General features: G+C 35.3%; 3 protein-coding genes across 3 annotated transcripts; 2 read left to right on the forward strand and 1 right to left on the reverse strand.

The window, feature by feature from the left end:
* Positions 1-1,560: 1,560 nt before the first annotated feature.
* Positions 1,561-12,343, reverse strand: ABCB25 (ABC transporter of the mitochondrion 3). The gene is made up of 20 exons (XM_048087344.2): positions 11,920-12,343; positions 11,594-11,815; positions 11,310-11,496; positions 11,049-11,110; positions 9,045-9,088; positions 8,773-8,875; positions 8,560-8,667; positions 8,363-8,446; positions 8,223-8,283; positions 7,263-7,408; positions 7,019-7,135; positions 6,700-6,785; positions 4,594-4,682; positions 4,019-4,074; positions 3,764-3,844; positions 3,595-3,660; positions 3,420-3,512; positions 3,131-3,195; positions 2,437-2,572; positions 1,561-1,951 (listed from the first exon to the last, which is right to left on the reverse strand). Exons 1-20 carry the CDS (start codon positions 12,169-12,171, stop codon positions 1,808-1,810), a joined length of 2,202 nt encoding a protein of 733 aa, XP_047943301.1. The 5' UTR covers positions 12,172-12,343; the 3' UTR covers positions 1,561-1,807.
* Positions 12,344-13,160: 817 nt separating this feature from the next.
* On the forward strand, positions 13,161-14,269 carry NDHN (NADH dehydrogenase-like complex N). The gene is made up of 4 exons (XM_048084467.2): positions 13,161-13,648; positions 13,756-13,872; positions 13,938-14,023; positions 14,095-14,269. Exons 1-4 carry the CDS (start codon positions 13,277-13,279, stop codon positions 14,171-14,173), a joined length of 654 nt encoding a protein of 217 aa, XP_047940424.1. The 5' UTR covers positions 13,161-13,276; the 3' UTR covers positions 14,174-14,269.
* Positions 14,270-16,021: 1,752 nt separating this feature from the next.
* On the forward strand, positions 16,022-16,631 carry LOC125190573 (uncharacterized). Its single transcript, XM_048087902.2, has 2 exons — positions 16,022-16,356; positions 16,449-16,631. The coding sequence occupies exons 1-2, from the start codon at positions 16,050-16,052 to the stop codon at positions 16,463-16,465; spliced, it is 324 nt and encodes a 107-aa protein (XP_047943859.1). The 5' UTR covers positions 16,022-16,049; the 3' UTR covers positions 16,466-16,631.
* The last annotated feature ends 27 nt before the right edge of the window (positions 16,632-16,658 follow it).

Here is a 16,658-nt window from a genome sequence, read left to right on the forward strand (position 1 = left end):
ATTTGTTTTTAATTGGTTTGTTAATTGTTAGGAGTAGTTGCGAGCTTGACAAATTCACTTGTTAGCTAACAAAAGAGGTTTCGATTAACAAGTAGACCTTGCGAATTTGATACTTACAATTATAAATACAAAAAAAATTAATTGAGTTAAATATCCACCTTAGCAATTAGATGTGATCAAAATATTCAAAAATGTTGAGCCCAACCAAATCAAAATTTTAAATGTATAGTTTGAATTTGTATTGATTTAACTTTTTTTTCTTTCTAAATTTTGACTTTTTAAAGATTATATCAGATTGATGTATTTTGAAAATTGAGAAACTAAAAATTATATTTATAATATTGTATTTTTGATATTTATAATCTGAGTTAGACAGTTTTTTAGTTGAAATAACTTGATAAAATAATCAAACTTCTTTTTGAATTCTCTGTTCGTATGGGATTTGATTGTATGATTTTGGGTTTATATTACCACATAGTTCAATTTGGTTAATTCATTTTTCTTTGAGATTAAAATTTCAAACTTAGGAAAAAATTTCAGCTTGAATTTGAATATACATCATGAATAGAGCATAGTTAATCTCATTGTTACGAATAGACTGACGAATTCCCGTTTATATTTTCTTGCTTTCGTAATTACTTTCGAATTTTATTGGTAACATAATAGAAGTCTCAGTTTTTTAGATCAAAAGAGATATTTTATAGCAGTATGTACTAACAAAATGCACAAATAATTACGCTTCACAGAAAAGAGTTAAAGTTTAGCATGGAGTTCTCCTTATATTTCCAAATATCCAGCACCCAACATTTATAATTTTTGTGACGTGTTCATCATACTAATGTGTCTCCTAGTCTTTGGATAAGGTCGCTTTCAATCGCTGTTTAAACATACATATGATATGTTATTCCATAATTTTGCTATTACATCAGACCATGTGTTATATCCATAAAACAAAACTTCATGGTCCTTGTCTCCAAAATGTATGACACTTTCAACTAAAAGCATTTTAAGGAGTAGTATTAAACACAAACATGCATAGAAGTACGCATAATGTTAATGTTAATAATTAAAGTAAATTCACGGTATATGCACCTTATCATATTTAAAAAGGAAAAGCAGAATCCATGATAAATGCATCTATTAAATCATCCAATTTTTTTATATCAATGATTAAGATTGGGCACTATTTAGTACAGTATTTTTTTTATGGGAATATGTAACTAAATAGCATGCAAATTAAAATTATGGTAATTATATAGTCTAGAGTTAAAATTACGCAGCTAAACTAAAAAAATCAACCTCTGGTTCTCTAGTTGCAGCCATGATTTGCACAAACAAGGCGAGATCCAAAATTCAAATCTCATCTTTCAATCACAAAGTGAAAAAAGTAATAAAAATTGATGCATAATTTTAATTGAAATGTCAAATGTGGCCCAACATTTGAAAATGGGGTGCATAAAGATAAGATAGCTGGCAATTCGTACGTTACAAATTTTTTTTTCATGTAACTCATAATTGTGTTGTGCTTTTGAAATGCAGTTCTGAGAATAACATGTTCACTATTCCAAACTTGTATCTATATAATTCATGGGCAGAAATTGAATGAAAAGGGCAATTTTCGACGACAAATTACTCGGGCAGTAACTTATCTGTAGACCTGCAGGAATTATAGAGTCAATGGTCCCTCATTCATACTACCACATGTTTATATGAACTGAAAACCCCCAATTATATATCTATCATATGTTTCTATGTGCAAGCAAAATAAATACTAGAGTAATAATTTGAGATAAAATTAGAATGGAACTCATGCTTCCAATTTGATGGCTGCATCAATGGCATCAACAGTGGAATTTTGCTGTGCCCAAAGCTGTGAGTATCGGCCAGACTTGGTCAAGAGAACATCATGAGGTCCCTGCTCTACTACTCTTCCGCTCTCCAAAACTATGATCTGCCATTCCAAATTTCACTCACAATCACATGGAAACACGACTATGAATAGCCCGTATAAACGGAGTATGACCATGGCCAATGTAAATATGTACTATATCTCAACCACCGCATGACTTCGACTAACTAATGTGACACAATGTCAAGACATGTATATGTTTCCCTTTTTTTGAATATTCTTCCGTTTCTGTTAATTGAGTCATATTTCCATTCCACGACATTCAAAGATAATTGAGTTAATTATTTTCGGTAAAAATAATACTCTCTCATACTTTCTTCTCTCTTATTCTCACTTACTTTATTCTCTCTTATTCTCACTTACTTTGTTCTCTCTCCTACTTTATTCTCCTTCCACTCAATATAGTAAACATCTACTTATTTCTTAATTTCCATGCCGAAAAGAAACAACTCAATTAACAAGGAACGGAAGGAGTATGGCATATAATACACGAGTGTCTTCAGATTCTTATAGTGGAGAACAAATACCTCGTCACACTGCATTGCTGTTGTGAGCCTGTGAGCAATGAAAATTGAAGTCCGATTATTTGCCAAGGATTTCAAAGCATTTAGAATCTCTGACTCTGTTGTGCTATCAAGCGCACTTGTAGCTTCATCACAAAACCTAGAAAAGGAAGAAAATAAAGCGAATTAAAAAACATACAAGGAATGCAATTACAAAAGATCAACTACAGTATTATCATTGAGTTCAAGCAGAACACACAAAATGTGAGTAGAGCAATATGCAGAAAGATAAATCACAAGGAGCTCAAAATACTATCGATATTGTTTATACTGTGTCAACAGAAAATAGGCTACCGGACCATTGCATGGACCAGGAGTTAGGGAGTATTAATATGCTTTATTTGAGATGGGCCTGAGTATTCATTGATTTACATTCAGCTTGTACTTAGGTTTTCTGAGTTTGATTATGGTGCGCTCATTTGATCTATTAACCCTAAACTTTATCAATAGACACTGACATAACTACATAAACAAAAAGGATTATTTTCATTCCCACTGCAGTAATGTTGTCATCCAGATTTAGTTGAGATTACATTTTCAATAATTTATCACCATTCTTTAGATTTTTACCCCCTTGAACTTAAATATGAAAACTAAAGGAATGGAAAGAAGGAAGTAAATGGCATGTCATGGGTAATCAGAAGCAACAGATACTTACAATATAGGAGGTGCTTTCAAGAATGTACGAGCAAGTGCCACTCTTTGCTTTTCACCACCACTTAACTGCCAAAATGTAAGAGTATCACATAAACTTCAATGTTGATCAGAATTCAGAGTAGGTATAATTGTCAATTATTTACACCAACATAAAGGTAAAGATCATCTCATACATCTTAACAGACTTAACATACTTACAAAATAGGAGGTTTTTTAAAAAATGTACAATTTTCATGCTTACAAGTTGAAATTGCATCTAAACGAGGATACTACAGAAGTACAAGATATACCTTAAGTCCTCTTTCCCCTACTAGAGTAGAATATTTCTCCGGGAATTTCATGATTGTGTCGTGAATAGCTGCTCGACGAGCGGCATCAAATACCTATTATTAGAAGACAAATAAGAGGATAACCTCTGAAAGTAGCAATTACAAGCGTAAGAATAATGTTAATTTTAACAGGAACCTCCTCCTGCGTAGCTGCAAGGCGACCATAGTGAATGTTGTGGAATATAGTATCATTGAATAGAACCTGCCAGCAATTTGCAACAATAACAACAAAAGGAGGTTAAGAATGCCTGCATAGCCAATAATTCGTTCCTGAAGCAAACACTTACATGGAATTGTCAACTTACAGTGTCTTGAGGAACAACGCCAATGGATTTCCTAAGGCTCTCGAGTGTTACTCCCCTGATGTCTTGCCCATCTATCTTTATCTGTCAAGTAAAAATGTAAAATGGAACTTAAGAAAAAGATCATAGAACCTAAAGAAAGAACATCTATTGCTTGAGATTAGTTACAGAAAATTGACAAATGGCACCATAGCAGTAGTAAAATAGATTTAAAATTCCAACCAATTATTTGTCCAAAAGAAACTGCTGTAATCTTACGTGTCCAGCATGGGTGTCAAAAAATCTGTATAGCAATCTTAGAATAGTTGACTTTCCTGCAAATACATGCAGAGGTATCATGAGACAAGACTCTAAAACTAAAAAAACTTAAGATAGTTCAAGAAACAGGTGCAAATGGTCATGAATATGAAATGCTACATTACCAAGCCAACCATCATGCCCAAACGACCACATACCAAAACCACATAAATTATTGACAAAACTATAACTGGTCCAACACACTATGATACGATCCATCGCAAATAAATCAAATATTCACAATAGTAAAGATGTTTCTTGTCATACTTCAGTTAGAACCAAAAAAGGTTACCTCAGAAAATAAACAAAATGTTGAACTTTAAGCAACATTACTTGTAATTCAATCTCAATAACATTCCTACACAGACAATCATTTCTTATTCAAAAAACAAACATTACACATACATACATATAAACACCTTTATTCAGTTTCAGCAACAGAATAAATCAAACAAGACAGACATGAGAGCCAAATATCTCGATTACCAGAACAAAAAATGGATCCTTTTTATCAAGAAAAATAAGTGATTGTTTACCACTTCCACTGGTTCCAACAATAGCTACACTCTTCCCAGCTGGCACAGCAAATGATATACCATCCAGAATCTTTCTTTCTGGGAGGTAGCTGCATAAGAAGTTAAGAACATATGATGAGCACCAAAACACTCAATCATTTTGAAGACAGTAAAATATACTGAAACGTTTAAATAAAAGCAGTAGGACAAAATAGCAAAGTATGCTGCACCATTTCAGGTTTCACATTACTAAAGCTGCACACTTGCTTTTGCGAATTGTTTGATCTGATAGCTTAGAGAGGATATCACAATTGAAATTTATTACTGAGTGACTGAAACATATGATAGAGAATTACAACACTAAACTCTAACAAGTTTCTTAATGTAGATATGTTCTGACAAGCATGTAATGAACTGGAATTCAATCATCTGCACTAAACTGCAGCAAAAGAAGTGTGGTCATAGTCACGGATGTTGATATTGAGATCAAAAGAATTAGGCATCATTGATTTCATTTTTGTGGTGAATCTTTCTACCTATTCCATTTGATAACCAAGAAATGCAAGTTTTTCAGCCATTTTCATCAGAAAGATAACTTACCAATAACTTGGTAGGGTGTATTCAGGGACTAGGAACACAAATGAAGAATAGGTTTGGTTTGTTGGAATGATCCCTAAATAGTACTTCCCCCCGTCCCATTAAATATGAAACATTATGTTTTCGGCACGAGATTTTATGAAGTGTTGTTTTGTGAGTTAATGAAGAGAAAGTAAAGTAAGAGAGAAGAAAAAGTAGAGAGTGTTGTTTCCATTTTTAGAAATGTTTCATTTTTAATGGAACAACCCAAAAAGGAAAACGTTTCATTTCTAATGGGACGGAGGGAGTAATGTTTAGCACCCCAAAAATGGAGGAATGAGCCATATCTCCCAAAAATGGGGGCAATGAAACTCATTCTCCGTTCTTATCATTCCCTTGACCCCTAAACCAGCAATCACCCCCTTATTTTATAAAAAATACTCCCTCCGTCCCACTCAAGATGTCCACCTTTCCTTTTTAGTTTGTCCAACTCAAGATGTCCACTATCTATATTTGGAAATAAATCTCTCTCCTCTCTCATTAAAATATTCAATTACATTTCTCTCTCTACTTACTCCACCTAACAACTCCTCCTAAAATCCTGTGCCACTCAAGAATGCGGACATCTTGAGTGGGACGGAGGGAGTATTATTATGAGACCTGTTAGTATTTAATGTTTCCCATGCATCTACCTAAATCATTAAATACCTACTAGTAGACTAGTAGTTCGCATATATGTATCATATACTCCCTCCGTCCATGAAAATTTGTCACTTATTTCCATTTTCGTCCGTCCCTAAAAATTTGCCTCCTTTCACTTTTACCATTTTTAGTAGTGAGCCTCATATTCCACTAACTCATTCCCACACGCATTATATTATAAAACCAATATATAAAGTAGGACCCACATGTCACTAACTTTTTCAACTCACTTTCTATTACATTTCTTAAAACCCGTGCCGGGTCAAATGGTGACAAATTATAAGGGACGGAGGGAGTACTACATATCTTCATTTTCAGACCCACACAGTCTTTAATACAATGCAAGTAATGAGCACATTTTTATTTTCAATATTTGCAAAACTAAAGAGTGGGAAACATGAAAGTAGTCTGGAAAGCTAAACCGGATGGTAATATAGCCAATAAATTCCACAAACCTAGTAATATGAGAAAGCCAAGCCTGATGAAGGTCCACTTTGTTGCAGAGTATAATAGATTGTAGAGAATCATGCAAGCGAATGAAAAGCTGTATTATAGTTTCCTAGCGAGCTGCATTTCCCAGCTATTATTAGATCCTTCACTCCGTCCCTAGTTAAGTTTCCTATCAGCCTTAAGTTCTTCACAAGGCCGAAAGATATCACATGGCAGAGTTTCACTAGTAACATTGATACTTAGGTTCATTCTTCATGCAACTATATAGAGTTAAACTCATTACATGTCAATTATGAGAACAAAACCACTTTGTAAAGATGATAAAGACCTTCTACTATTATTATACACAATAGACCATCAAGTACAGTTGTATTCCAACTAGAAAATACGGAGGCGCACCTGAAGTCAACGTTTTCAAATTCTATGCACCCCCCATTCAATTCCAAAGGCTTCGCGTCATGTTTATCCACAATTTCCGATTTTTCCTGGATGTGAAGCAAATAGGATTTAAAAATCATTATATATGAAAACATTTAACACAACTACAAGTTTCCCGGGCTATGCTTAACATAATTGTCCATTAGATCCTCCAAATATCACCAGTAACGAGTATCACATTGTTCGATCCCAACAAACAAAATCTGACTTTAATTCAGTAAACACTTTCAGGAATTCTCCGAGATGGAAAATAAACATTACCCTGACAGTGAGTGAATACCTCAAGTAATTGGAACATGGACTTCATATCTACCAAACTTTGAACCGTTTCTCTATAAACACCTCCAAGGAAGTTGAGTGGAAGAGAGAGTTGAAAAAGAAGTCCATTTACCATGACCTAAGAGGAATAATATTTAGTCATGATAATAATAAACCATAAATAAATGAATAAATAAGAGATCAAGTCTTAGTCAATAGATGCCAAAATGGGTAACAGGAATGTTTATGAGGAAGGTAGAATTTACCAAGTCCCCAACAGTCATATTTCCTTGCATGATCCCACTTGAACACAAAATCATAGAAGTTGAGATAGCAATGCTGAATATCAAACTCTGCCCGAAGTTCAAAGAAGCAAGACTTCTTTGAGTTTTTAAGGCAGCATCTTCGTATCCTGAAAGATGGTTCCTCATTGGTTAACTGACATCATAGCAAACATGAAGTATGACTTAACAGGGCAGAGAGAGGTATGAATTTAGAAATTCTTTCATCTGAAAGGGACAAAAAGTAGAAAGAAGCATGTCATAGAACTATCCCCTTTATGTATAGAACTATCCAGACCTAGCTACTCAAAATGAAAGGAGCTGCTGAGGTAAATAATTTCACCAAAAAGGAAAAAAAACATACTAATAGGAGTTCTGATGAGGTAGCAACTCAAGCTGAAAGGTCATCCAGCCATGGGTCCATAGGTACTATATTGTTATAATTGAGCGAATGCAAATGCAGCAAACCAGAATTTGTGCTATCTTACAGATAATTGTTTTGCAGAGACTGCCAACACAGGTATAAGGCTATAAGCAAAAGCATGCCCTTTAGATGACATACTTTGCCTCATAGTTGGTATAAACAACATACATTCTTAATGTAGTTCACAAATTTATTAGAAAAGTATGTTCTTAGAGCTAGTTCAGTTCATGGAAATATTTGAGGGCATAGCACAAGAGGAGTTCATTGATCAATTTGAATTGAAGACATATGAGTATTAATTTTATACCAGTCTCTCCCACCCCTTTATACACACACATCACTTTGTAAGTTGTGCTCCCCCTTTACCTTGGGAATTAAGAACTTAACCCCTTTCACTGCATCTAACATTTTTTATCATTTAACCAATGAAAGAAAAGTTCTAGATCTCTTATGTTGGCCTCTATAGTGGTAGGCCAATGCTTGAACAAATAAAATTTGAATTTTAAGGTGAAAATACTTACTCTCAAGAAACTCATCGTATTTATCAGCTTCATAGGCTTCATTGTTAAAGTACTTGACAGTCTGAAAGGTAATAGGAACCATCAACATCAACACCGGGCTCAAATGTAGCTTAATTCTCACAAAGAAGAGGATATCTCACCTCATAATTTATTAGGGAATCTATTGCACGCGTATTTGCATCATTGTCAGCTTTATTCATTGCCTTCCTAAACTTAGTCCTCCACTACAATTGAAAATCCAATAGTGGTCTTTATTAAAACATCATGCAAACTGAACCAACTCAAAAATACCAGACAATTCAGATGAAGATCTCTTATTAAAAGAAAGAAACAATACCTGTGTCACAGTTAATGTGAAAGCTATGTAAGCTGCCATAGAAAATGTAGTAATCCATGCAAATGTTGCTCCAAACTTATAGGCAAGGATACCAGCAACCATTGATATCTGTAAGGCCATAGACCAAGAATATTAAAGTTGTTCCTACAAACTCTTAACTTGTAAAAGCTTTTACTACATCAAACTTAACAAGGAATCAACTAGGGATTACACCTCTAACACAGTTGGTACAACATTGAAGACCATTGATGAAAGAATCCAGTTTATAGCCCGGCTACCACGATCGATGATACGATTAAGAGCACCCGTTTCTCGACTGCAAAGGTAAACAGGCATATTTCAAGGTTATTTCTAAATCGTTCAGCTCATTTGGAAACTTCACCTTAGAGCTACTATAATACGTGTAAACAGAATTTAAGGTACAATAAGCAGCATGAGGGATCTAGGTATTATTAATTTTTAAGAGAATGTGGACTGTGACGTACCTCAGGTGATATCGCAGGTCAAGATCATGCAAATGTGAAAAGACCTGCAAGAAAATGGGTCGACAATGTACGTTACACAAATATCATGTGCTGACTTTGTCAATACACAGGCAAGTCTGAAGATTCTGAACTTTATATTATTGTTTTCTGCATGTTATAATTTACAAAAATAAATTATTTCTTGCTGAGAATGAACAAAAATTGCCAACCAATTGACCTGATGCCATATAGAAGTAGTATCACTCTCTCGGGTTAACATAGTTCATTTAATCAAAACCATTTGGAATGTACTGGAACCAAACTGAATACTACATTTTCCAATAGTCAGCTAGTTGATCCAATCCCCTTTTGTTTTACAAAGCTATGTTGATTTCCAATTACGTTCTATACATTATTATATTTTCATTATTTGTGCTTTGCTGTTTCTAATTTTCAGCTCGCAAGAATTATAAATAGAAGATAAACATAGTGACATAGTCAATAAGGTCCAATGGTTCAATTCATTATAGACCTCTTCTTTTCCATAAAATTTTGGCAAACATGATTACAGAATCATAAAAGAGAAAAGGTCAAGCAGGTCTTAGTCAACCAAGGAGGTGAATAAGGTAATGCAATTTGGAGTATCACAATTTCAGCTCAAATGGCTTTAGTAGATAACATCAATATACTTCCATCCCAAGTGAAACTTCTTTCACCCCACAGAGTTTCCTATCAGCATACATATACCCTTTCAATTAAGGTATTGTTGCTTAATATCTTAGTTCTTTGTCTTTTCTATAAGTTTGCCTTCTCATTTACTGACATCCTTCTTGAGAAACATATCTTTGTGTAGCTCTGTTTCAAACACTAGGATTTTGGACTTGGGGACCATGAATCCTTTTATGTTACCTATATATCTGATTTGTTACCAGCTACATAACATCCCAAATAGGGCCTTGCTATGTCCTTTTTTACCAAGAAATTCTGTCACCCACTGATTACCTTCCTTTTATTTTCGAGGTATATAAACTTATAAGATACATAAAGAATTCACTTTCTCAAGGCTCATCTAGAACTCTGCTTTATCACAAACAGTAATATGCATCTTTGAGACTGCCCATTTTGATTAAGCAATGAGAATGGAACATCATCAGAAAGAATATAAATGACTTATTAATTTTGTCTGACTGCTAGTCGGCTACGTAGCTTATTCATCACGCTTTCTGAGTTTGTGTAGCATCATTATCTTAAGCAATAAAAAATCCCAATAGTTACAAAAGAAGCTAGAAGCAACCTATTCATTATTTGTTTTTTTATACTAACATTTAGTTGTAATTTTTTTGGACACATTTTTCAATTTTATTGTTCTATTTCTGACAGATCCAAACTAGAGTCACATTTATGAGACAATACATTGGGATATGGTAAGAGGTATCGACATAATAGAAAGATAAACTCAGTTAAGCTGGCACTAGAAGGGCTGGAGGCTACATGGAAGATTAAACAACAAGAGGGTGAATGGGCAGACAATTATCAGTGGAATTTCAAGAAGGGAAGTCCTACTGTTTCTGTCTAAATCAATGTCTCGGTGGTCAGAAACCTAGAGCTTTTCATCTGTTCAGCAGCTTGTGGTTGGTTTCACTTTTGATCTTTTTCAAGCTGCAACCCCAAGTTAGATTCTAATTTTCTACATAGGACGGTGATCTTCTTATCATGAAATCTTTAATTTAAAATTGATCAAGAGCTAGAGAAAAGCTAAAACTGATGACAATTTTCACCCTATGCCAGCAATTTCCTCCAACCTACATGAAGCTTACTTTTATATGCTTGGGAAATTTCTGCTATTTTCCTTCAATGGAAAAAATGTTCCATATTCAGAAAAATTTGGGTACAACATGAAAGAGTGAACAATAGCATATCGTCAGCATATAAATATACATTAATTTAAATATATAGTATTATCTTAAGAAACAGATCAATCATGCAATATAAAGGGTGAGGAAGTAAGGAAATGCAGACCCCTACCTGCCTAGAAACCTGCCGAATTGTTCTCAATGCCACCTTGGAAAATATGGCAGTTCTTAGTTCTATATGAAAAGAATTACAGTAAGTTCCACATTAAAATATACTTAAAATGAGGGACTCTTTCATAGTAGGAGTACAATTTGAGCAAAGAAACATGAAGGCGATTTTCATTTACTCTTGTAACTTAAATCTATTCTTTAGGATCTTCAAACTTCCATAAAATGGAACAAACCATTAAAACCTACATAAGTTGCAACTTACCATTACAAGCAGATGCCCCCAGCCGCGCTATACCATAACCAACTAGAACTGCCGCAGGGCTAGCAAAAAGAGCTAGAGCAGTAGAATTGGCAGCAGTGAACTCAGCAAGACCACCAGCATTGCCTGTCACTGTTGATAGCCAATCAACAGCCAGCTTGAACAAGAACGGCACCTGAACATTAATTACCTACAAACCCCAAACCAAAGGGAACAACCACAAAATAAAATCACCTTAAAACATCAACATCACGTGCAAATAATAGGTAATCTTCGCAAACATTTACTTTGGCACTGATCAGAAGACCTAAGGCAGCAATGACACGAAACCGAAATTCAAAATTGTCCTTCATCCACAAGTATTTAGCTAGAGTTGCGATGATTTTAGTCTCTCCGGAAGCTCCATTTTCGGTCAACGACGTCTTCTTCTCTTGCTTCGGTCCTGGAGCTGCCTCCGTCGAGAACATTGCATACCCATTCGGCGGTGAGTTTTGATCGCCGTTGGTTCCCTGACAAAATGCACAAATTGCACATCAATTTTTGCATACTACAAAAACCTGTAAAACTATAAGAATAAGACAAATGCAACACGAAAGAAATATGGAATGGTCACCGCGTTTTGAGGAGGTCGGGAAGGAAAATCGGATAGGAAGGCGTTGAGCTTGAGCGCCGACGGCACAGTTCTGACGGAGCGCCATAATCTGGGTTTACTCGAGAGAGTTCTGGCGCCAGTAGCAACGGAGTTCGGATTTAGCTGAATCGGAACGCCAGGCGGTTTGAGAACTGCGTGAACTACGAGATTAACACGGGAGGAGACGGCGTTGTTGATGATTCTGGAGCACCTCGACGCGATTACTCCCTGCATATTCTTCTTTGGCGTGTTTGTCTTAGTGCATTTGAGAGCCTAACTCTTCCCCCAACTGTTTGATGAAATGAGAGAGAGAGAGAGAGGGGGGGAAATCAGCCTTGGCCTGGTTGCGTGATTCCTATAGCCGTATTTGTTGGTGGGGACAGAATCTGTGTACGCTTCTACTCTGTTTATGAAAGCGATGAAATTGTGTTGTGCACAAATGCGAGTTTTGATAAAATAGCTGTAAATCGAGGAATGCGTAACTGCGTATGACTGATGCCGCTTTTCTACCTATTGATAGTACGCGTTGACTATACTATGAAGTATGAACCTAATGCGTAAGTAAGTACAAATACATTCGGTGGAGCACATTTAGAAACAAGTTTACTGATTGTACATTTATTAGATCAATATGGTACAGATATTTTGATTGTTTAAGTATGGATGCATTGTATTAGGCGGAGAGGTTTGGCGGATGAAAATGTGAGCGGTGTTGGTCCAACAAGGTCAGTGTTGTAAGTGGATGATTTAAAGAAGAACCATAGAGGATTGTGGTATTACAGAAGGAAGGCGCATGGTGTCGTGATATGACAAAATCACTGGACGACTGATTATACATGAAGCAAAGGTTGTGCTCCTTGTTGTTCTTGGAAGATAAATGCATGGGAGAGCAATTAGATCGTCGATTGCAATATTAATTTGATATTATCCGCTTTGGGTCAAGCCCATACTGATTTGTTTTTGAAACATCCCAAAAAACCGAATTGGATAAGAATTATATACTCATTCCAACTTCTCTTCCTCGTCCCATATGACACTCCCCAAATCATATTATCGCAAAAGCTATATGGGGGATCCATTACCTTGGTAGTTGATGTCTAGTCCGCATTCAAATGAGATACAAATGCCCCAAATTCCAATGGCTAATTTTAGTAGTAGTACAAATTACAAAATAAACATGAAACGAATATTGAGATGATTATTTTGTTTTGTTTTATTGCAGAGAAACTTGAAGTCAGAAAAGCGCCTTATCTTGTTTCAGGACCAGCAGAATCTTCGTAATACTTCACCTTTCATCTCTTGCTCCTCCACTCACACACATAGCAATCAATAAATAAAAATGGCAACTGCGGCTGCAACTGCAGCATGCTCACTTCATCAAAGAGCAATTGCACCGCCAATCCACCTCCTCCCACAGCACCACAGCACAAGGCCGGCGACGCTCACCAGAAAAGCGGCGAGAATTACAACGAAATGCAACCGTAGTTTGGGAGACTTCATCGGAGGAGACCTGCTGAAACTGGACCTGGGGCAGTGGCTGGCCGACGTGGAGGAGCACAAGGCCTTAGCCATCTACTCCCCGCACGAGGGAGGCTACGAGGGCCGCTACCTCATCCGCCTCGCCCACCAAGGCTACCATTTCCTCGACCTCTCCGCCCGCGGCCTCGGTGACCCCGAGACCACCCTCACCAAGTTCCACCCCGTCTGCCCAGTAAGTAGGCAGTTTGGCCAAACAGATAACTCATCTATATTGGAATCTGTTCTTATCATGTTTTGTTTATTTATCTTATCCATCAATTTTAATTGAAATATGTGCAGCCTCATATTGGGAAGCAGCCGATAGCGCGGTGGTACTTCCCTCCGGAGGTTGATTACAGGCTATCTTTGCTTCCCCCGGATGCAAAGGGGCTCGTAGTATGGATCATCGAAGCTAAGGTTTGCTTTTTTTGTTTGCATAATTCGAGTATGATGAGATGATTGAATTGGTGTGCGTTGTTTAGGTGCTGTCCAAGGCAGAGCTGCAGTTTCTGGCCCTGCTTCCGACACTGCGGCCTCGAGTCAGGGTGCTCGCTGAATGCGGCAACTGGTGCGTTCCTTTTTAAAATAGATACATCAAATTAATGGAAAATGAAATACTGATTGTGTACGTATGTGCAGGAGAAAATTTGTGTGGACGCCGTTGAAGGATATCGCGGGATTACCTGCTACAGGGGACAAGGTTTCTTCTACTCAGTGACAAATTTTGACTGCCATGTTGTAAACAAAAACAGAGGGTATATATAATTCATGCAAGGATGAAACTCAATGTTAATACGTTTACATATTCATTTTATATTGGCATCACAAACATTTCTTGTAAGCTGACATAAAATCAGAAGAATTAAAGTCGCACTATGCATAAATTTGTTTGATTTTGATTTTGACACGAGAATCAATTTAGATAAAATTAATTTCGAACAAAAATCCAATAAAAACTGAAAGTTCATATATTTAAATTCAAAAATAATTTTTTTTGGTAAAAATAAGAAAAAATGTTGAAAATTCATATATTTAAATGGAAATTATTTAGAATTTTAAATTATTACTATATCAATCTATTCAATTTTTATGATTTTTACACTAAAATAAAGTTTCTTTTATGACCTTTCATTTAAGTAATTAAATAATTATTTAATTATGACCTTTCATTGAAGTAATTAATTGATGAAATAATTATTTAATATGATCCATATTATATAATTACTCTATCCAATTACAATTGACATACTATTTCTTTTGGGCATACTAATTACTCAAACCCGTTTTTGGTGTTTTTTTAAAATAACATCAAATATGGTGTTACTGCAAAAATATTGTGAGACAAAAACCCAAAAATAGTGTAAATTTTGAATTTGGTGTAAATGGTTGGAGTAAAACTACTTTTTGATGTGACGTATACTCAAAAATGAGTTTGAGTTTGATGTAAATGGTTGGGGATGGTCTTAGACAATCTGAAAAGAATATAGCTGAGTTTTCTTTTCTTTTTTTTTTTTAATTTGTTTTCATCACTCGGAAGTCAAAATTCAAATCAAAGATAAAAATGGTGTGCCAAGGAAACAACTCAAAACAACTTTTAGCACAAAATAAGGGCATCTTTTATGGAAGAATCCTACGAAGGAGCACAAAGAAAACATGAAGACATCAAACACCACGCATCCAACTTAACACCCAAAATTCTTATTTAAATTCAAAATGTCTTTTTTTGATTAATTGTTAAAACAACATCGTAACCCTCCAAATATTGAAATAAAATGGAGTAGACAATCCAAGCAATGGAACAAAATCAAGTAAAACTAAAACTTTTGCATGTCACACCTTATAGGTTGTAATTTCGATTGACGCATCAATATTCCAATCGTTAAATTTTATTCCCAAGAATGATTTAATTTGTTGAGTACTTAATGAGAATTGTCTAAATAGTGGGATTTTTCAAATAAATATCCTAAACAACGAGACAAAACCTACCATTCCGAAAGATAAATAAGTAAAAATTACAAATCCTAATTTCTGTTTATTTAAAAGAATGGTAATCAATATAAATATAGTAAGATTAATGAACTTAATATAGCAGTAATAAAAAAGAGTAAACATGCGTTTAACATTTAAAGGATGAAATTTGATAGAAAATAATGAAAGAGAAAAGCTAGATGAAAAGAATATGAAGAGAGGAAATAAGAGAAGGAAACTTGTCATTATGAACTCAATGGAGTACTAGGTATTTCCAAGTTCAGTTTTTACGATTTTTACACTATTTTGTTATGACCTTTAATTTAAGATCCATATTTTTAATAATTTTGCGTTACCCAACCCCATGTAAAATTCATGACCTTTATTTATTTATTTTTTTCACTCAAAATCATGACCTCTTAACTTTTACAAACAGAAAGGTGTGCCAAAAGCATAACTCTAAAACACTTTTAGCACAAAATGAGGCAACTTTAGGAAGTATCCTACTAAGGAGCAGAAAGAAAACATGAAGGTAGCAAACATCATGACTCCAACTTGAGATCCAAATTTCTATTTAAAGTCACATCTACTGAAGCCAAGACAACAATTACTACAAGCAAGAGGCAATGGCCAAAATAGAGTTTACAACATACCTGATGCTGGTGATATGCACAAGCATGATCATCTCCACCGCCTCAGCGCAATGCCAAGGCGACTTCCAAGGTCTCATCCAACAATGCTCCAGATTCGTCCAGCGACCGGGCCCTCAGCAGGCCCCGTCTCAGGGCTGCTGCAACGTCATTAGGAACGTCGATCTGCCATGTGTCTGTCAGCATGTCACTAACCAAGTTGAGAAGATAATCAGCATGCAAAAGGCAGCTTTTGTTTCTGCATCTTGTGGCAAGCCACTTGCTCATGGAACCAAATGTGGCAGTAAGAAATTGCTAATGTTTTTTAACATTAATTCAATACTATTATATACTAGTATGAGCTTTGAGCTTTTCTAATTTTCTCTTATTTTGCAGGCTATACAGTTCCATAAGAGGTTGAAGAGCAACTATTGATACACTTCAGAAAAAAGAGCAGTGCTTTAATATCTGTAATAAAGAAGAGTTGTTTGTTTTAGATTTTGAAATAAGGGTTGTTCTAAATTCTATATATACCAAAATTTTATCCACAAAATAAATAGAAATGTTATAGCCTCATCATTTTGACTCATCATTATGCTCCAGCAG

This window comes from Salvia hispanica, chromosome 5 (assembly GCF_029641045.1).
Source record: "Salvia hispanica isolate PSC_SH4W2 chromosome 5, Shi_PSC_v1, whole genome shotgun sequence".
Taxonomy (NCBI): domain Eukaryota; kingdom Viridiplantae; phylum Streptophyta; class Magnoliopsida; order Lamiales; family Lamiaceae; genus Salvia; species Salvia hispanica.